Source organism: Dreissena polymorpha, chromosome 1 (assembly GCF_020536995.1).
Source record: "Dreissena polymorpha isolate Duluth1 chromosome 1, UMN_Dpol_1.0, whole genome shotgun sequence".
Classification (NCBI taxonomy): Eukaryota; Metazoa; Mollusca; class Bivalvia; order Myida; family Dreissenidae; genus Dreissena; species Dreissena polymorpha.
This window is the reverse complement of record NC_068355.1, coordinates 5173856-5192747: the sequence shown is the minus strand read 5'-3', so window position 1 is coordinate 5192747 and position 18892 is coordinate 5173856. Positions and strand designations below refer to the sequence as shown.

General features: G+C 34.6%; 2 protein-coding genes across 3 annotated transcripts; both read left to right on the top strand.

Moving 5' to 3' along the window:
* Positions 1-4134: 4134 nt before the first annotated feature.
* LOC127869192 (cadherin-like and PC-esterase domain-containing protein 1) lies at positions 4135-7598 on the top strand. The gene is made up of 6 exons (XM_052411543.1): positions 4135-4376; positions 4742-4838; positions 5325-5682; positions 6129-6230; positions 6600-6834; positions 7421-7598. Exons 1-6 carry the CDS (start codon positions 4269-4271, stop codon positions 7520-7522), a joined length of 1002 nt encoding a protein of 333 aa, XP_052267503.1. The 5' UTR covers positions 4135-4268; the 3' UTR covers positions 7523-7598.
* A 5777-nt stretch (positions 7599-13375) lies between these two features.
* LOC127869187 (uncharacterized) lies at positions 13376-16651 on the top strand. Of its 2 annotated transcripts, none has more exons than XM_052411530.1 (3): positions 13376-13921; positions 14544-15532; positions 16070-16651. In XM_052411530.1, the coding sequence occupies exons 1-3, from the start codon at positions 13863-13865 to the stop codon at positions 16078-16080; spliced, it is 1059 nt and encodes a 352-aa protein (XP_052267490.1). In that variant the 5' UTR covers positions 13376-13862; the 3' UTR covers positions 16081-16651. The 2 variants fall into 2 exon arrangements, with proteins under 2 accessions (XP_052267490.1, XP_052267483.1); XM_052411523.1 differs by having other exon boundaries at positions 16063-16651.
* Positions 16652-18892: the final 2241 nt, after the last annotated feature.

Genomic DNA, 18892 nt, shown 5'->3' with positions numbered 1-18892 from the left:
GGACAATACATTTCGAGATGAATTTCGTTCAGGAATTATTTCTCGACTTCCCGTATTGACAGAAATTGTTGAAAATATTGATTGTACAAGTAAACTTTCAATTAACGTAGCTGTAGAAAAATTTACTACTACAATCCGGAACGTTGCGGATCCGTTGTTTTTAAAATCTCGTGTTTACAAAAATAAACCCACGTTCTTTGTTGACAGTGTATAAAAAACACGCTGATTGGTTGACAACGAGTGTATAATTGCTCGAAATCAATACCATGACGCTTTACGATGTTTTAATTGTATTAAGTCTGATATAATAGGAAAACGTTGTGTGAAAAGAAAAGTATTTATAAGCAATTAATTAACAAAAAGAAAAGAGATGCATTTAAACGAAAAATGATAGAAATTGAAAATTTAAAGAGTAAAAAGCCGAAGGAATTTTGGAAATATTTTAAATCTAAAAAAAATAAATGGCAATAAAATTTCAATACATGCATTCAAGGATTATTTTGAAAATTTGAGTAATACTATTAATCATACTAATAATGCCGAAGCTGAAGAATTTTGTTCAAATAATAATTTTAATGAGGAAAATTGTACTTTTCCAGAACTAGATCAGCCGATAACATTAGATGAAGTTAGGAATGCAGTTAAACGCTTAAAACGTAATAAAGCGGCTGGTAGTGACTTTATTTTAAATGAATATTTTCTTGAAAGTTTGGATATTTTATCAAATCATTTATGTGACATGTTCAATAGTATTTAGTTTCTGGCTTTTTCCCCGATCAGTGGACAGAAGGAGTTATCATACCTCTTCATAAAAAAGGCTCTGTTGATGATGTTAGTAATTATAGAGGGATAACACTTGTTAGTTGTTTTTCTAAGTTGTTTACAACCATTTTAAACAAACGTATCGAATCGTTTTGTGAAGACAATGCTAAAATTTCTGATGCCCAATTTGGATTCAGAAAAGGATGTTCAACTGTTGATGCTATTTATATCTTGTTGTCTGTTGTGCAGCATTATTTAAATGAAAACAAACGTTTGTATGTTATTTATGTTGATTTGCTCAAATGTTTTGATAGTATATATCGCAATGCATTATGGTTAAAAATGTATAAATCTGGTGTACAAGGTAAACTTTTGAGAATAATTAAGAATATGTATGAAAATGTTAAATCTTGTGTCAAGTCGTGTACATCATATTCTGAATACTTTAGTTATGCTGTCGGTCTAAGACAAGGGGAGGTAATGTCCCCGATTCTTTTTTCACTGTTTGTAGAAGATTTGGAACTATTTTTGCAAGATAGCACATTGTCTGGCCTAAATATAGACGACATAACCTTAATTTTATTATTATTTGCGGATGACATGGCTATTCTAGGTAAATCACCAGAAGAAGTACAGAACCACTTAGATAACCTATATGTCTATTGTAATACATGGGGGCTTAATGTGAATACTTCAAAAAACAAAAATAATGGTTTTTCGTAAAAGGGGTAAAATTCGAAATGATGAAAAATGGACATATAATGGCCAAGATATAGAAATCGTAGATAATTTAATTATCTCGGCACTGTTTTAAATTACACTGGTAGTTTCACTTTAAATCAAGAACATTTGGTTGGAAAAGCCCTTAAGGCTATGAATATTTTACTCTATAAATGTAAGCAGTATGATCTTAAACCGAAATTATTTTTGCCAGTTGTTTGATTCTTTTGTTGGATCTATTTGTTGTTATGCCTCTGAAATATGGGGTTTCAATAAATCAAAAGAGATCGAACGCATTCATTTAAAATTTTGCAAGAGATTGTTAAATGTGAAAATAAGCACATGTAACGCTACAGTTTATGGTGAGCTAGGCAGATATCCATTATATGTAAATAGATACGTACGATTGTTAAGTATGGTTAAAAATTATTAACAGTAAAAATATTATAATACAAAATGTGTATATTCAAGCATTAAATGATTGTAATAAGGGATGCAACAATTGGGTTGCAAATGTTAAACAATTGTTAAACGATTACGGATTTTCCTATGTTTTTGAAGCAGCAAATATAACTAATAGTCATGCTTTTGTTTGTGAATTTAAATGCAGAATTATTGATACCTTTAAGCAAGAATGGTTTGGTGATATGAATAGAGTTTCTACTCTAGATATGTATAGAATGTTTAAAACTACTCTTGAATATGAAAACTATTTAGATTATTACCCAAGAGTCTACGTTTATACTTTGTGAAATTAAGGGCTTCCGCCCATCCATTGAGAATTCAGACAGGAAGATACTCACGCAACAATATCCCCCGTGAAGAACGTTATTGCCTTTGTTGTAATCAACGAGATATAGAGGATGAATTCCATTTTATTTGTGTTTGTTCATGTTACGTTTTCTACGGCAAAAATTCATTAAACGTTTTTATTTCGTGAATCCATCGGTTGTTAAGTTCCATAGTTTATTAACATCAACTTGTAAATTTGAAATATTTAACGTGTGTAAATATGTTAAGGAAGCATTATCTGTACGAAATGCTATTTTAAATAATACCACTGAATTATAGTTTGACTTTCTTCAAAGAAGTGTATGTATCACTTTGCAGTCACTGATAGTATTTGTAATACATTGTCCTTACTGCCTTTAACATTATTATGTTTCTCCTTGTCAAAATCGTTGTTTATCTCTGTTCTTATTTTGTTTAGAAATGTCATTTCATTGAATTTAGTTCTGAAATGTCATTTTACTTACTAACATATATACATCATTATATTGATTTGGTTACCTACTATAGTATAAGGATACGTGACATTACTTTATTTATAATTATATGCATTAAAGACGATGTACTTATGTATAAGTCTTAATAAACTGTCTGTTCTGTTCTGTTCTTATTTAATGAACGTTTGCATAAGATATGCATTTGGTCTTGCCAAAGGAATGTAAATAAACAATGGGTACCTTTTAATGTAAATACAATACTCAACAATTTTGTTCGCTTAAGGGGCATCACCAGTTATCTCATACCGACAATAGATTATCAAATCAGTTCCTTTGTTTCGAAAGGTGAGCACTTGTAAATGTTTACGAATGTATTGCATTATTTGTATTTGTTTTCAGAATTCCAAGCGTTATTGACGAATCTGGCACTCCTAGCACAGGTAGATCTACATTTGCGAACTGAATACAGTTTAGCGGATCATGAACGATTAATCCAATAATCTTACAAGTATAAACAATATGCATATATAAGATAACGCAGCTGACAGTTCAAGCTGAGTTTCTTATAAATATAAAGAATACGGAAGCATTATGTGTATGCAATAATGTTTGTTGATTGTTTAATTAATGTAATTAATAGCATGCGTGTAAGTTAGGTAATTACATATATTAAGTGACACGAAATCATTTGAAATAGTGACGTATAGTTCTATTCAATATACAATATGTTTCTTTCTTTTTTCAGGGAAAAGTAATATGAACTGTAGTCAAGGTAATTGAATTATACCACTTTGCATAATGCGGCACTGAGTTGCAAAAACATTGTTATATGTATGAGAATCAATCGAGTTAATGGCAAAAATTCTAAAGAATATTAAAAGTATCGCATTAAAAGATACACCTTAGATCAGAGTATTGCAATTATAGAATAATAATCTAACGAAAGTATGCAAAGGATAATCATGTCTTCATCTTAAGAATTACGCATGCATGTCTGAATGTGAACATGATATTGCCTTTGTATTAATATTGACTAGTCGAATATTTGTTTATCTATTATTATATTGTAATATTTATGTTAAGATGTTAGCAGTTGCGGTTGCAATAGATTCGATTCTTGTCACCCCTGACTTCCCGGTGCACAATATATCAAACAAACATTCGAGGTACACGTGCAATACGAAACTGTAATAATTCGGCTAAAGGTCAACGCTAGAGGGTGCCAATGCCAATCTCGTCTGGACAGCATGTATAATGCGCCAGGGTTAGTATGAATATATCACAGAACAGGGATTCGCGTGATGAAACAATCGTTAGTGATTAATTAATGGAAACAGTTTAAAACGAACGTTGTCTTGTTTATTTAGTACGTGTACACAGAGATGAGGTGTATCTGAAATATATAATTTAACTTCCAAATTTGCTAAATTATTTATAATTTAGCATCAGTTTTGTTATTAATTAAAATCCGCAAGTAAAGTGTAGATTTTCTTTTATTCCACGTTACAGAGCCGGAATATAACGCTCGCGCTGGGAGAGACTGTTGTGCGTGTCTATTTGATGAACACGGACGAAACAGTAGCCAGTACAGCCACAATAACATTTCATCGGCGAGGAAGACTTGACCATGGGTTCTTGAACGAAACCGACTTGTGTGGATTCAAACAGGTCTGCATTAATTGAAAATTATTTTGACCTTTTGTTCAACATGTGCACGTGCATAATATTGTTATTGAAAATAATCTGTACACTATGAAATCAAACACATTTGCTAATGTTTTAAAATTGCAACCACACAATAACACGTTCTAAAAATTCGTTTTGTGTTGTGATTTGTTACATTTCTTTATTGCTAAGGTACGCTTTAGACATTAAGAGATTAAAACCTAGATTTGTTCAATGTAAATAGGTATCCTGATAGAAACAAAGTCGCGACTTTATATTTATTTAAAAAATGCATTTTATCTTCACCTATAAGCATTATTAATTTAGGCACTGATAAAAGATGTAATCAAATACGTGTATGTCTTCAGGATTGCGACCTTCTATATGCGCCAAATGAAAGATGCGGCTATATAAAGACGTCCACAGCTAATATATTGCCTCCGTGCAGGGCAGGAGATAACCCAGGTAGTGAACATTGTCAAGTTAATAATATTGCGATAGTTCTTTATATGCGTGTACAATATGTTGTGAGGTTTTATTTGCAAAACGAAATACTTATGGATCATTAGAGTTGTCACGTATAACTTACTTATTACTTAAGGAGTTATAGGATTAAACAAACCAATAAAAAAACATAAATGATTGCATGAAATATTGATTCCATAAATGTCAAACTTCGGGAAACAATGTGTTGTTTATCAAAGTAATCGTTGGAGACCACTTTTCACCGTTACTAATTACTCGTACGTTTTAACGCTTGTAGAGGATTAATGTTCCGTTATGCATTGTTAAAGAATGGAATGATTAATGGTTATGTTATAAGTTTAAGACTATCTAAATACGGTTGGGTTTGACAATTCTGGTTTATCAGGCACATTATGTTTAACGTTCATTCAACTCAACGTCAGTATGATTCAACATTCCCTGATTTCATGAACATGTTTAACACAGGACATTGGGTGGTTCCCTGTACTGACTGCAAGACAGGTGAAGGATGTACGTGGAGCCGGGCCACGTGGCAACCAGTCGGCTGCTCGTATCAACAGTTTTCTAGACGACGCCTTCAACAATGCCTTCGTGGTCGGAAACTCCTTTTCATTGGCGATTCAACCAACAGGGGTATTGCTAACTACATAATTGAGCAGACGAACGACACTTTACATGATTGGGATAAAACTCACACCACGCGGTTATACCAAAATGTGAATAATAACCGGACACAGGTGGCGTTCTCGTATTATCCGCACTTCTGGCTGCCTGTCACTCATAGGCCGTCATTTAAAAAAGTCCTCTATCAGCTCTTTAAAAGGTACGTTTAGCACACTTTTTAGATACACATCCACTTACCAACCATTGACCTTTATACATAAAATATATATCTATAATCAAATCTGCGCTGTCATTTTTGCTTTTTGTATTGTCAAAATTGTATTGTAAATTAAAATCTACGTTATATATCATAAATACATACGAATTAGTTACGTCTTTGAACTATTAAATAACTATGCGAGTAAAGAAAACTTACATGCTTTAGTATGTGTATTTAAGGCAAACTAACATTTAATTAATAAAACACTGTTATCGTCCGTTGACAGAAAACAAACACCCATACGCAAAGTCGCAAAAAATATCAATGGTTTTATGGCTTTAAAAGACACGCGTTTGGGTGTTTCAGTTAGTTCCAATGTTAATATTAATGTTGCCGGAGTATTTTGCGTAGTTGGTACAATAACAATTATTTAATATTAACCACAGGTCGCTGCCATTAGAAAACAATACAAACACAGTATTAGTTGTCGGAGGCGTACAGTGGATCTCAAAGCAGCACATTGATCTCATAGCAGAAGCATTGCAGAGGTAGATTAAATGGGAAAAGTCGTGTACATGCAAACAATTAGGTCATCAGAACAACGATAAACGATGTGTATTCATTTTATATCAAAGTTCCATTTCAAAAACCAGAAAATTCAACAGTGTAATGAATACATATTATTGTTTGTTAATTCAATTTAAATAATTACTTTTTTGTCAATAATCGTTTCTGTATGTATTGCTCTCAATTTCAGTTGGATAATCTATGCGCATTTATTTTGATAATGCACTTATGAGTGTCTATATTTTCTCTTTCATTTTATATTAAATTATATTAAATATATTTACTTGCTATTACCTTAAAACTTTATATAATACATTTAAATCACCTGTGTTACTCTTTTTTACCTCCAGAAAAGGCTTATCCGGAATAAAAACTGTCATAAAGGGCCTAGGGGCAGGGTTTCATCTTCCGGTGGAATCAATGCGCTACGTTCCTCCTCAAAGCTATCCGGAACTGTATCGCAGGGAGGCGGAAGTACTTGCATACGCAATGCAGCACGGGTTCCACGTTGCCGCCACATTTTCTATGACAGCGTCACGGCACCGGGATTTCCTGGAAGGGCAGTGCGCTTGCCATTTTCACAGGGTATGGTTTGAAGTCGACGAAAACAAATCTTGGAGTTATTATATTTGTTTGTTCATCAAAATCGAGTCTATTTTAAAATCTTTTATCTGGTCGAATTCACACAATCGGGAAAAAAAGTGTTTTTTGCATTTGGTATATGGTACATTTTTAAGAACTCATGTGTCACCAACAAATGACATATTTCTCAACGCATCTGTCACAGTTAGATATTTTCCCTCAAACAAACCGAGTAAGAGCATACTGAACTCCAATAGCGAAAGTAGATCCTAATGTTTGGTTTTAAATGAATATATTAATCGTGCGTCGTTCGTTGTGTCGAAATACGTGAGCCTTATGCAACGTTTTTGTTTTCAAATATGTTTCATCATGTTTAGAATGCAACGATTACTTCATAAAGCGATGGCCGGATAAATATTCCTGTATCAGTAAAAACTGACTAAAACCATATATTTAACTGATTTAACGAGAACTTTGTATGATGATTACCCGAAGGCTCATCAAGTAGATCGGAAACAATCCACCAATCGCAAGGCCAACATATAACATATTGTACCCCACTGAAATTCCATCCAACATTTTATTTCAGGTTCGCAAGATAGTGGCTGCAGGAGCTACACACGGTCGCTACATCGTCGAAGGAGAAGTTAACACAGCCTATTCGCAGATAATTCTCAATCAGATCTGTTGATGTCTTCTTAAAACGTGTTATTTATTGTTTGTTATCGTTGATTTATTGATGCAAATGTTATTTATTTAAATATTTAAATGCACATATTTCTTGAATGTTCACTTATCCCATCCAATACCCTGAATCGCGATGTCTTATACGGATAACTTTAATAAGAGCTCAAATTCGAAACTCAAACTAATAAGAATAATAACGTGCGGTTTGCATCAAGTTTTATTATCAAGTATAATACAGATTACATGCTCCTAACTTATTTAAATAGCTACGATATGTGTCGTAAAAAGCTATCGAATCTACACAACAGGGTTATTCATAACCGTGTCTAATCAATCAAACAACGCCAAGCAATTACATTTTCTTATTGAAAGATCTAACGTCGATACCGGTAATCGCCTCACGTCACATTTAATGTTAAATTTCATGCGCCGATATATACGCACTATACGAAGTATCTTGTGGATTGGCCTGTCCAAGAAGCGCTTTGTACGTGAGTTCCGAGAGTTTTTCGTAAGACATACTATACATTAAACGCTCGAATCTGAAATCGTTTAACCATTTATTTCTAGCGTCTAGAAAAAAGGCCTTGGCAAACAGCATAGACTCAGATGAGACGCCGCATGATGCGGCGTCTCGTCTGGGTCTGCGCTGTTTGCTAAAAGGAATTTCTGTAAGAAATATTCTAAATATAGAAATAAATATACTAGACATCCCTAATTTTGGAAATACATCGATCCAATTTAGAAGAATGGGAGAGTCCACTAGGCATAAATGGGTTAATGTGTGTTTGTATATATTGTTCACCTACGTGAGTTTCGGTACAATAGGTTCTATAAGTCTAAATTTCTATATGGTTGCAATACAAGCAGCACGCATTTAAAAACGTGTACATGGCCAGTGCCCAAGTAACCAACCAATGGATACGCACGTACAGTTCACCTATTTATAATCAAAGTTAATAAATTACTCATTTCGTACGCGTGTTTTCGTGGGTCTGTTTTTATGCCCCGAAGAAGGGGATATAGTGATCGGACCGTCCGTCCTTCTGTCTGTCCTTCCGTCATACTTTGCGTTTAGGTTTTGCATTTAGGTTTCGAAAAATGCTCGTAACTTCTATGTCGCTTCAGACAGCTAACTGATATTTGGCATGCTTGTGTATCTCATGGAGCTGCACATTTTGAGTGATGAAAGGTCAAGGTCAAGGCCATCCTTCAAGGTCAAAGGTCAAATATATGGCTTCAAAGCGGCGCAGAAAGAGCATTGTGTTTCTGACAAACACATCTCTTATTTTCCTATTAGCATTATCACGTGGTTTCATCTATCATGTAACTGTTATCCAAACTACACATCGTAGATTTTGTTGCGGATTTCAACCATTTAAACGCCTAAAAGTGTGGAATTATTATTCAATACGCATACGTCTACTTAATCTTCTGACGTAAATACCGTTCGTGCTTTTACAGAGTGAGAACTATCATTTGCCAAAATATATGAACGTTGGTTTTATCTGTTGTAACCTCTATGGAAAATGGCAATTTAAGAGATTCAAGACTGTTTAATCTGATGCCATTTAACCCATGTATGCCTAGTGGACTCTCCCATCCTTCTAAATTGGATCAATTTATTTCCGAAATTAGGGATGCCTAATATATTTATTTCTATATTTAGAATATTTCTTACAGAAATTCCTTGAAGCAAACAGCGCAGACCCAAATGAGTCGCCGCATCATGCGGCGTCTCATCTGGGTTTACGCTGTTTGCCAAGGTCTTTTTTCTAGACGCTAGGCATAAATGGGTAAAAGTATAGAGTAAGCATCGAAAATTCGTGAACATTAATGTAGTATTGCAAAATGGTTGCCACATTTTTAATCATCATGTTTAGAAATCCTGATTACAGTTTTACTGTAGCCGAATATACGAAAAATATGTTGCTCCGATTTGACTCAATTAATGCATGGCGATGTGCATGTGTTGAAACCCATGAATATTGTCCTTACCAACATTTCCATCAAATACGAAACAAATCTATCATATTTAACTTAATGAAAACTACTGTCGCATCAGCTCTTGTTTTTGACCATTGAAATATTGCAAAACAATTTGACTAAGTTGTATTGCTTAATACACACTTACTATTAGCCATTACACACACGTTGAATACACTATTTACTAAGAACTTTGATATTACTGTCTTTTATATTCTGGTTACATAATCTAACTGATGATTTATTTATCAGTCAGTGCCAAAAAATAAAATATTTCAGATGATTATTGAATGACTGTCAAGTGAAAGTATTCCCACATGTCATTACTTGAACAATTCATTAGTAAACGTCATTAAATGGAATACTATAACAGAGATATTAATGACAATCTGAAATGGGATTCACACAGGGTTATTTAATATGAGTGTTTGAAGAATATAAGAAGCGTAGGTTATCGGAATATTAAACTGAGCCAATGAGAATTATTGTTTGTCAAGGCAGTTTGTTTAACAATAATTGTTTGTCAAAGCAGTCTGTTTGTCGTTTAATTTTGCGAATATACATTATGGACATAACATATGTACGGCGGCATAGAGGTGACATTCACTCCTCTATTTTTAATTGCACTCCTCTTTTATTTAGTTTTGCACTCCTCTTTTTTCTATCTCCTGGCCACGACATAGCGATCTTGTCGCCACGAGTTAGTTAGTCGTGGCCACGAGATAGAAAAAAGAGGAGTGCAATTTAAAAAAAGGAGTGAATGTCACCTCTATGCCACCGTACATATGGTATGGGATGTAAAGTTTTCCTAGCGTGTGAAGTAAAATGTGCAACAAGATAAAAACAATATAACCAGGCGGTATTGCTGAATTTAACAGTAGCTTAACTTTGTTGAAGGCAAGTAGAACATAAAATACTAACACAGTATTTTTAACTCTAATCAATTACATATCACTACATGCGCTTGCCTAAAATGACGTCAAAAACACGTGGTTTGTTTGAATTGTGTTTTAGTGTATCCAAATGTTAAACTAGGCGCGCGAGCTTATACCCCTCGTCCAACATTTCGGCACTTAACAATTTCGAACAGACACACACGTATATATTTTATTCCATCCTAATGCAAGCATTACTGAAATAACTTCCCGTCTGATAAATTGTTGTGGTTCATCTTAGTTGAAATACACTAATCACGCGAAAAGAGTGACGTTATTTAGCTTATTTACATTACGCCATTTTATTTTTATATGCTGTGCTAAGCCATTATCTTTCGTTAACGTTCGACATGAAGAAAGGAAAATTCTCAAATGATCGGATAAACAAAATACTAGATAAGTGTTGAACAAAGGTAAATCTATTTGATATGGACGGAAACCTGAACCACTCACATCAAGGCTCTTGGTTTTGTTTTTCAAAGCCTAGTTAATTAATGTACGTTGTATTCAACTCACGAACAGTATCCTCTATAAATATTAGATACCTAACTATAAATATTTGCAAATGAACAGTGATATTTTCTTCATTTACATTTTTAAAAAGCCGGGCATATTCAACGGCGTGCAAATATTAATGGCGGAAACTAATTTTAGTTAAATGGATGTTTTTTACTGATCTTCAACCTGTAGGAATGTAAAACATACATATACAAATGAAGTAACATTATGCTATCATCATCATCAATCCCTTGACCGGTTTGGCCGTTGGGGAAGAAAGAGGGACGACGATACAGAAATGCTCCTCCAGTCAGGTCTGTTGTGTGCTGCTGAAAGTAAATCATTAATGGGAAGGGATATCCATTATTTCACATTATCCATCATGCTTTTCTTCTGACGGCCTAGACGTCGACCTTCCTCTAGCGTGCCCTTAAGAACAGTCGCGCACAGAGAGTCGTACCTGGTGACGTTTCAAAACCAAGCCAACTTTCGACGTTGAACGGTCGCCAGTAGGGGATCTTATGGACCAACAAGTGCTGCAGTCATATCCCGGACGTTCCCGTTGGTCTTGTGCTCCGTATAGGAGATGCGGAGTAGTCTTCGGGGACATTTATCTTCAAATGTCTGTATCATGCGTTCTGTGTCCACGTGAAGCGTCCAGGTCTCGCAGCCGAAGAGTAGGATGGAGACTACGAGTGACTTGTGAGCCTGTACCTGTACAGGAAACTGATGGAAATGCTTTTCTTAAACATGCTCAGTCTGGTCATCGCTGCCGTCGCCATGGCAATTCTTATTCGGTCCTCAGCGGTACTGGAACCATCCTTGGAAAGGGTTGCGCCCAAGTACTTGCAGCTGGTAACCTCTTCCAGCTTCTCGCAGTTCATTGTGATGTCTGTGCTGGTGTTTGTCGTACTGTTCACTATAATCGTCGACTTCTCCGTGCTTATCTCAATCACGAATGCTCTTGCTCCTTTATGGAGTCTGTTGGTAAGATTTTGAAGGTCACTGCTGGTGCCACCATTTAGGTAAATATCATAATCGAATCTCAAGTTGGAGATTGGTCTTCCACCGATGGAGATAGAGGTGTTGTGGTCTCCTGCATTATCTTCTCAAGGAAAATGTTGAGCATGACGAGAGTGAGCAGACATCCCTGACGGACGCCCACTAATGTCCGTTGCGAAGTACTGCACTGGTGGCGTTTTCGTAGTGTTCTTGAATGACTTGCGCCAGCCCTTCATCAATGTTAAATCCTCTCATAAATGCCATAGACCATCATGCCACACGCGGTCGAAAGCTTTCTTAAAGTCTATGAAGTTGTGGAAGAGGTCACGTTGTTGCGGGTGTTTATCAATGATTCTGCAGTTGAAGATATGTAGCGTCATTTTTTGCGCACTTTTAAAATATAAATACTACCTTTTACAAACATGCATTGCTTTGACGAAACGGTAAATTTTGTTTATAGCGTATAGTTTATATAGTTTGAGGTTATATTCATTTTTGTTTTTGTTAACTATGTGTTATAGTGTTTTAGGTATGTAATATATATGTTAAATCACGGCTATGGGGCGAAATGGGCCCGTATTGGCATATAGTCGGAAACATTTACCGTCGGGTTTTAGCCTTATGGGCAATACTGTCAAAGCTGGCACATGGCACACACAATCATGTTATATAATAACCTTTGCATATGCACAAGTTTACACACACTCTCGTTTATATGAATAGTATACAATGACGGTATTTTTCATTATCATAAAATAATAAAAATGAGGAGTTAGCTAAACGCTATTTTCTGTGGTTACTTCATCAGAGGATTTGATGCCCGACACTGGCTAAAGCTACATTTACAGTACTCATCCAGCCATTGGTACACGTACCTTACTCATATACTTTATGGATGATCTTCATTGAAATCTAATATGCTATTTACAAATGATCATTAAACATGCCATATCATTTATTATAAGACACATCGTTTCCCGAAATATTCCAAACATTGTTTCTTATTTATTTTTTTAGTTTGATTATTAGAAAAAATGCCAAGTATGTTAGTTGTGAACTCGTTAAATGTTAAATGAACATAATGCAGAACTTTGTAAAGAAAACACATATAACGCTTTATTTATTGGACGGCATTATATATTCCTGTTTAAATTCAAGTTAATCTTTCAAAACGTATAATTTGTATAAAAAATAAGTGTTTTAGCACTAGAATAATAAACATTTTTCGCATCTTTTCGTGCATTTACAACACCGATTAAAACAATTTTGCTGAATATCAATATGCATTTACTTTCAGTTTTAATACAGAAACATGAATGAATTACTTACTTGTATCGTTTTCACGTTGTGTATATTCATGTGAATATAATGCGAAACCACCACGGCTTAACAGAACGCCGTAGTACTGTATCTTCACACGTATCGATAAGATTAAACTAGGTCATAATGTCTACATCGAGCTCTAGTTTCGTTTTAACACGCTCACTTATAGTGAGCAAGATATGAACAAGATATGTATTATTAAACATAAAGCTTAGAAACCTGTAAAAAGGCCAAACGTTCAGACCGAGTACGTCTGATATTTGTGGAGACTAGTGATCATCGTTTGTAAATGTAGTCCTATTCTACACTCATATAAAATGGCGGATAAGGAAGTAACACCCGTGCTGCAGAAAGGTTCGGACTTATTTTTTTTTCGACTACGGTTGTTCAGCGTGCGAGGACAATGACACTTTAACGGAGGCAGATTTCTATTGTGAGGGTTGTTCTAGGTGGTACTGTGACCAGTGTGTGATTCATCACGGTCAGATTTTCAAGAAGCTCACACCACTTGGAAAGGGTGACATAGCTAAGTGGCCTGTCGCCAGGGGCGAAGCTGAGCTTTTGTCACAATGTGAGGAACATATAAGGAAGAAAATTAAAATGTTCTGTGCGGACCACAATCAACTGTGCTGTACGACGTGTGTACTGCTCGATCATAGGTAAGTTGATTTCAATAATGGAATGCGTTAGTGTCTCAAATTCGAAAACATGTACATGTAAACATTCCTCTTTCATATTAACATTTTGAATATGTTCATACTTATTTTATGCGTAGTACAGAGTTGAAATAGATATAATGGCCAATATGTCTGTCGAGCGACACTCTTTAATAGTTTAAAACAGCTGATAACATCCGTAAACATGTAAGTACAAGCTGCGTGCATTTTAAACTGTATAAATAACAAATTAAAAGTGAACTTGTTTATCAATCAATGCATTATATGACCGTCTGCACAGCGTCTCGGTCTAGATATACTTAAGAGATATAGTGGATCATTTTAATATCATGTGTTAAATAACCTTTTGTCTTTCGTTTGAAAGCTTTTGTATTTCTACTTTTGAAGCTTTTGTATGTGCTGCTATATTAAAAAATATTAACAAAATGTGAATAAACACAAAATAGATCTAATCCATATTTGTCACAATTTTGAATCACTAAATTAGTAACGGATTTATATATATATATATATATATATATATATATATATATATATATATATATATATATATATATATATATATATATATATATATACAATGATACCTTGCGTATGATTTCAGACAGTGTAACAAGGTAACAAAAATCACAAGTGAAGAACACAAAAAGGAACATGAAGATTTAATAAAACTGACAACTGACGTCACTGACTTGACGAAGCGTCTGATGAAATTTATAGAACAGAAAGAATGTAATATCAAGTCAATTGAGGATGCCTTTGACAAGATTTTAGAAGAGGTCTCGCTGATGCGTCAGAAATTCAATTCCGCCTTAGATTCCTTCGAGCAGCGTACTGTGAATGAAGGAAGAGCCCTGGTATCCAGTTTGCAAGAATCACTGCAAGCCGATGCAGAATTGGGTAAAACGGCTCTGAAAAGAATTCAGTCCTTCCAAGAAGCGGCTGATAAAATTGGAACACACGATTCAGAATTATCTGCCATTGCGTTTATGAAAATCCAAAGTGAAATGTCAAAATCAGACTCATTTTTACGCATGACTGCCTTCAAATCAAAGAGCACTTCATCATTCATCCCAAACAAAGAGATTGACACATGTTTTGAAACAGTGGAATCATTTGGTAATACTGTGTCTAATAAATCAAATGCAGTAATAACAATGACAAACCAATCTCTTTACACTGTAAAACGTAGCGGTGAATCAACATGCGAAATACGATGCATATGTGAGATGTCAGACGGTAATATCATTCTTGCCGATGCTACGAACAAGAAAATGAAGATGCTAGATACAAAGTTCAGTGTTATTAGTCATTGTGATATGCCAGCATATCCTTGTGGCGTTTGTCAGGTTTCAAACTCTCAAGTGGTTGTAGTCGTTTATGACTGGAAAAAATTCCACGCGATTCAGATAATTGACGTGACGAATAACACTCTTGTGAAGAAGGAAACATTTAACTTGACCCATCCATGCACTGGAATTTGCCATTATAATGGACATATGTATATCACTTCCAGAACAGCGTTGTACTGTTACACTCTTACGGGCAAGCTTCTGGACAAGCTGCATGAAGATACATCGGCATCAGATACAGGTTCACACATGTATTTTTCTGTGACAAACTATCGTAATTATACAACTATAGTAAAATATACTAGTACTGTATGGTACAAGACATTTAAATATTTTTTTTATCTTATTAATTTATTTTACACATTCTACTTCTCTATTTTTTATAACATTCATCAAAGTCAGTTTTTTTAAGATATTATTATATATTGAATTAAAAAGACCAAACGTTGCTTTGAAACTACATTGCAACCTGACTCAGCGGTCAACTTAGAGCAAAGGTCAACTTAATACAGCGGTCAATATGTATTCCCGCGACGAAAATCCTTCTTTATTACACCTGATGATAATGTCCACCTGCCTATCACGGATAACGGCCGGTAAATCCACCCCCCCCTTAAAAGCCATTTTAAGTCGGTCTATGAATCTTTCATTCAGATATATCCAATGTTCTTGTTCATATGCTAACAGTAAACACATATATGGACACAGCGGATATTTGGAAGGGATCCATCAGTTTAATGGTTGTTTTAGTTTTACTTTGCTACTTTGCAGTTTACAGGTGTGCAGTAAACGCAGATTGTGGCATGATTTATGTCGTCAACTTTACCCATAACAAGGTCCTTACACTGGACATGAGTGGACACCTCTTGTCATCATTCAATGACCCGGAACTTCAAAACCCGACCGACGTGCACGTGTCAGAGTCAGGACAAGTGTTGGTATGTGGGTACTATTCAAAGAACATCATTCAACTCAACAGCGAGGGAACAGAAAAAATTACTTGTGTTGCTTCGCTTAAAGAAGGAAAGGATGTGTTGTCTGTTCGTATGTTAAGACGAACTGGCTATGTGCTTGTTGGAAGATTAGGAACAGATGATATCGCAGTACTTGATGTTGAATATTAATTATTGTAACTGATGCGTATCTGATTTTAAGAGTGCATTTTGCATTTATGCCCTTGCATAATTATGCTGACCAAATCTTCAAAATTTATATTATTTAGTATCATAGCATATTGACGTGACTGATTATTTAAACTACAAGGCGCTATGTTTTTGTTAACTAATGAGCTTTTTTTGAAGGTTTACCTCACTTAAAAGAACGCAGGTGTACATGTATGAAGTAAATATTCAAAATGAAAGCGATGCTTATAGCTTTATTCTGTTTACATTTAAACATTACTTTGTTTTACTAAAAGTTGTTAGTGTGTGTGGTTTTTTTACATTTTTAAACAGTTTCTACAAAGTCTTATCAAACGTGTCATACTAATTAAAAACATTCGTATGGTGAAATAGTCATACCTAGTTTTGAAGCTTTAATGTCAAACATCGAAAAAACGAAACAAAGTTGTCTCAAATTCACGAAAATAAAACACTATTTAATATAAATGCTTGAAATGGTTGACACCTTATCAAAGTTACAAACTTTCTGGTGTATTAATTTCTAGGTATGCTTAAGGTATATTTTAACAGCATCTTGATACACAGAAATATTTTGTTTTTTTTTTGCTACATTACCACGTGGGCTTATCAATGCCACTTCGGAGGCCCCTTTCTAATTATAAAATACTAAACTGCTTAATTATCAAATAAAAATATAATGACTGACCTGAGCGTAACAGTTAACGCGTCTGAATCTAATGCGAAAGATCCACACGGTTCAATCCATTAATCGCTTACAATTTGTCAACAGTATTGAAAATTGTGCAATTGTTTTTCAAGTATTTCAAGTTAAAAAGAAAGCAAAACATAATCATAAATTATCAAAATACATACTACTTATAACACCATTACGTTTAAAGAACATTGTGCCACAAGGAAATATGATATTATTATAAACATGATTTAATACATAAAATAAAGCATTATGGCCAAATGATATTTTACTTTTTTTAACTAATGAAATTCGGCTCATTTTATTTACACTTTTAGCTTGACTATTATATATGAAATATATATAGTGGAGCTATCCTACTCACCCCGGCGTCGGCGTTCCGTTCCGTGCCGTTAGCGTGCAAATGTTAAAGTTTTCGTACTACCCCATTTATTTTCATTGCCCCTTGACATATTGCTTTCATATTTTGCATATTTGTTAACCAACATGACCCCAACCTATTAACAAGAGCAGACAACTCTATCAAGCATTTTGTCATAATTATGGCCCCTTTTCCACTTAGAATATGCAGCAAATGTTAAAGCTTGACAACTCTATCAAGCATTTTGTCTTAATTATTGGCCTTTTTATACTTAGAATATGTATATTATTGATAAATTTATGTTAAAGTTTGCGTACTACCCCAAATATGTCCTATATCCTTTTACATATTGCTTTTATATGTTGCATACTTGTTAACCAAAATTACCCCAACCTATAAACAAGAAAAGACAACTCTATCAAGCATTTTTTTCATTATTATTGCCCCTTTTCCACTTAGAAATGTTAAAGTTTGCGTATTACACCAAATATGTTCAATGTCCCTTAACAAATTGCTTTCATATTTTGCATACTTGTTTACCATCATGACCCCAGCCTATACCAGGAGCATACAACTGTATCAAGCATTTTGACAGAATTATTGCCCCTTTAATACTTAGAATATGTATATTATTGATAAATCTGTGTTAAACTTTGCGTACTACCCCAAATATTTCCTACATCCTTTGACATATTGCTTTTATATGTTGCATACTTGTTTACCAACATGACCCCAACCTATAAACAAAAGCAGACCGCTGTATCAAGCATTTTGACATAATTATGGCCCCTTTTACACTTAGATCATTGAACATTTTACTTAAATTGCCATAACTTCTTTATTTATGATCACATTTTATTATTACTTTGACAAAACAACACTTACCTGGATACCACAATGGATTCCACCCAAACAATACCCCACGCCCCTACCCAGAATCACTTCCCCCCTCACCCCACCCCCCCACCCCCAATTTTCTTTTAAACATCATCTAATAAATTACCACACCCCACATTATACTCCTCTCTCACCCACACCCCCCTACCCCCCTACCCCCCCCAATTTTTTTTAAATTATCTAATAAATTACCACACCCCACATTTTACCCCCCTCTGACCCCACCTACCCCCCAAAATTTTTTTTTAACATTATCTAATAAATTACCACACCCCACATTTTACCCCCCTCTCACCCCAACTACCCCCCCCAAAAAAAAATAAAATTTCCTTTTATATTTTTGAAAGATCGTCTAATAAATGACCACACCCCACCCCAAAAAAAAATTCCTTTAATATTTTTGAAAGATCGTCTAATAAATGACCATACCCCACATTATACCCCCTCTCATCCCCCCCCCAAATTTTTTTTTTCCTTTTTTATTTTTGAAAGATCGTCTAATAAATTATT